Source organism: Lottia gigantea (genome assembly GCF_000327385.1).
Source record: "Lottia gigantea unplaced genomic scaffold LOTGIsca_168, whole genome shotgun sequence".
Lineage (NCBI taxonomy): Eukaryota > Metazoa > Mollusca > Gastropoda > Lottiidae > Lottia > Lottia gigantea.
In genome coordinates, this window is record NW_008708100.1 from 16387 (window position 1) to 17940 (window position 1554).

The 1554-nt window shown below is 35.6% G+C and overlaps 1 protein-coding gene across 1 annotated transcript; it reads left to right on the forward strand.

Moving 5' to 3' along the window:
• Nucleotides 1-228: 228 nt before the first annotated feature.
• Nucleotides 229-573, forward strand: LOTGIDRAFT_173663 (hypothetical protein; the record flags this gene model as incomplete). Its single annotated transcript, XM_009051444.1, has 1 exon — nt 229-573. The coding sequence occupies one exon, from the start codon at nt 229-231 to the stop codon at nt 571-573; it is 345 nt and encodes a 114-aa protein (XP_009049692.1).
• Between the last annotated feature and the right edge of the window lie 981 nt (nt 574-1554).

Consider the following 1554-nt stretch of genomic DNA (forward strand, 5'->3'; position numbering starts at 1 on the left):
GAAGACGAATCAGTAATAATTGTGGATCAGGTAAATTTCTTACCTTTAGCTAGCCCCACAGATGTTGTTGAAGACTCGATGGAAGATGAAGTTTTCTTTGTTCCCGAGGTACAACCAGCTCAGAACGATGTACAGGTAAGGCCAGAGTCATCTGAACAAGAAGCTGAGTCCAGAGATGAAGTGTCAGAGGCAGCAGTAGATGAAATTTCTCAGCCACAAGAAGCGCCGATGGAATCACCAGCAGAAACAACAGAAGAACCATCAGCAGAGCCACCAGCTGAGGTTGTACAACATACATCACCAGAACCAGTACCAGATACTATCGACGATGAACAAAACAGACCTGAAGATGAAGATCAACTGCGACCATCGAGAACACGACAAGCACCCCAATGGATACAACGTGGTGAGTATGTCCTAACACAGCAGATTCCCAGATTTCAAAGGCTAGCAGATTTGGCAAGATCTCTATTGCCTGTGGATTTTGCTACACTAGCACCAGAGCGACTAAGGATTGTGTTAGAGATGTTACCAACGTTGTGTAAATCTATATTTCCAGAAGAATTTTTATGAAGATAAATGTTGTGGACAACATTTGAAGAAGGGGGGGAATATGTAATGGAGCTATATTTTAGGTGTAAATATTATTGTTTAAGTTTATCCAGGTTTTAATTATTGTTTATGTTTTATAGCACAGTTCACTTATCTTCTTTCTATCTCTCTCTTAATACTTATTCATCTGAGTGAGTTCATTTCTTCACTCACTCACTCTTTTTTTCTTTCCATTGGTCTCTACCATGGTTTTCTGGTTTGTTTACCCAGACTCCCCTTGGTTTCTGCCTTTTCTGTATCTTTTTGCCTTCACAACTATATTAGTTTCTGGATTGTAAAGACCTTCTCTTTGCTAGTATCAGAAGTTTTGTTTGTCTCTTTTCACATTTGGATATTGTGTTTTGTGAACACTGGATTTTCTCTAGTTTTGGTAAGTTTCTTTCTAGTTCTTGTTTTTATCTGTACATTATAGTTTTAGCGCATTCCAGTTAGTAATTTCCTCTTGTGGTAGTTATGGTCAATTGTACAAAGTTATACATAGTTTTCTTACTGTTTCAACATATAAATATTACATCATAACTCATTTCATTTTAGGCTATATAATAGTTTGTATTCAAGCCCTTTGCTTGATACCTATTGGTGTTTAAAACCCCTCTTTAGGGTAAGCCTTTGTTTATATTTCATTAACATGTTAGGCATTTAATATATATATATTCATTCTAAGTAATTGGAACCACCGCAGGTTACTCTTATTATTCTTTCAATAATAAGACGGTTAAGACGACAGAGCTATTTTTGTATAATCCTTTATATTGTATATATTATGTATTTTCTATTACTATCTTTCACTGTATAATATTCTGCTTTGAATATTTCAGGGTTTTTGTTATATGTTATAATAAACTTTTAAAAACTTAATTGGATGTGTGGTTTCTCAGAACCCATTTGCTGACCACCCATTTCACAATTGCTGGAAAACACTCTAGAAGGCACAATTCTTAA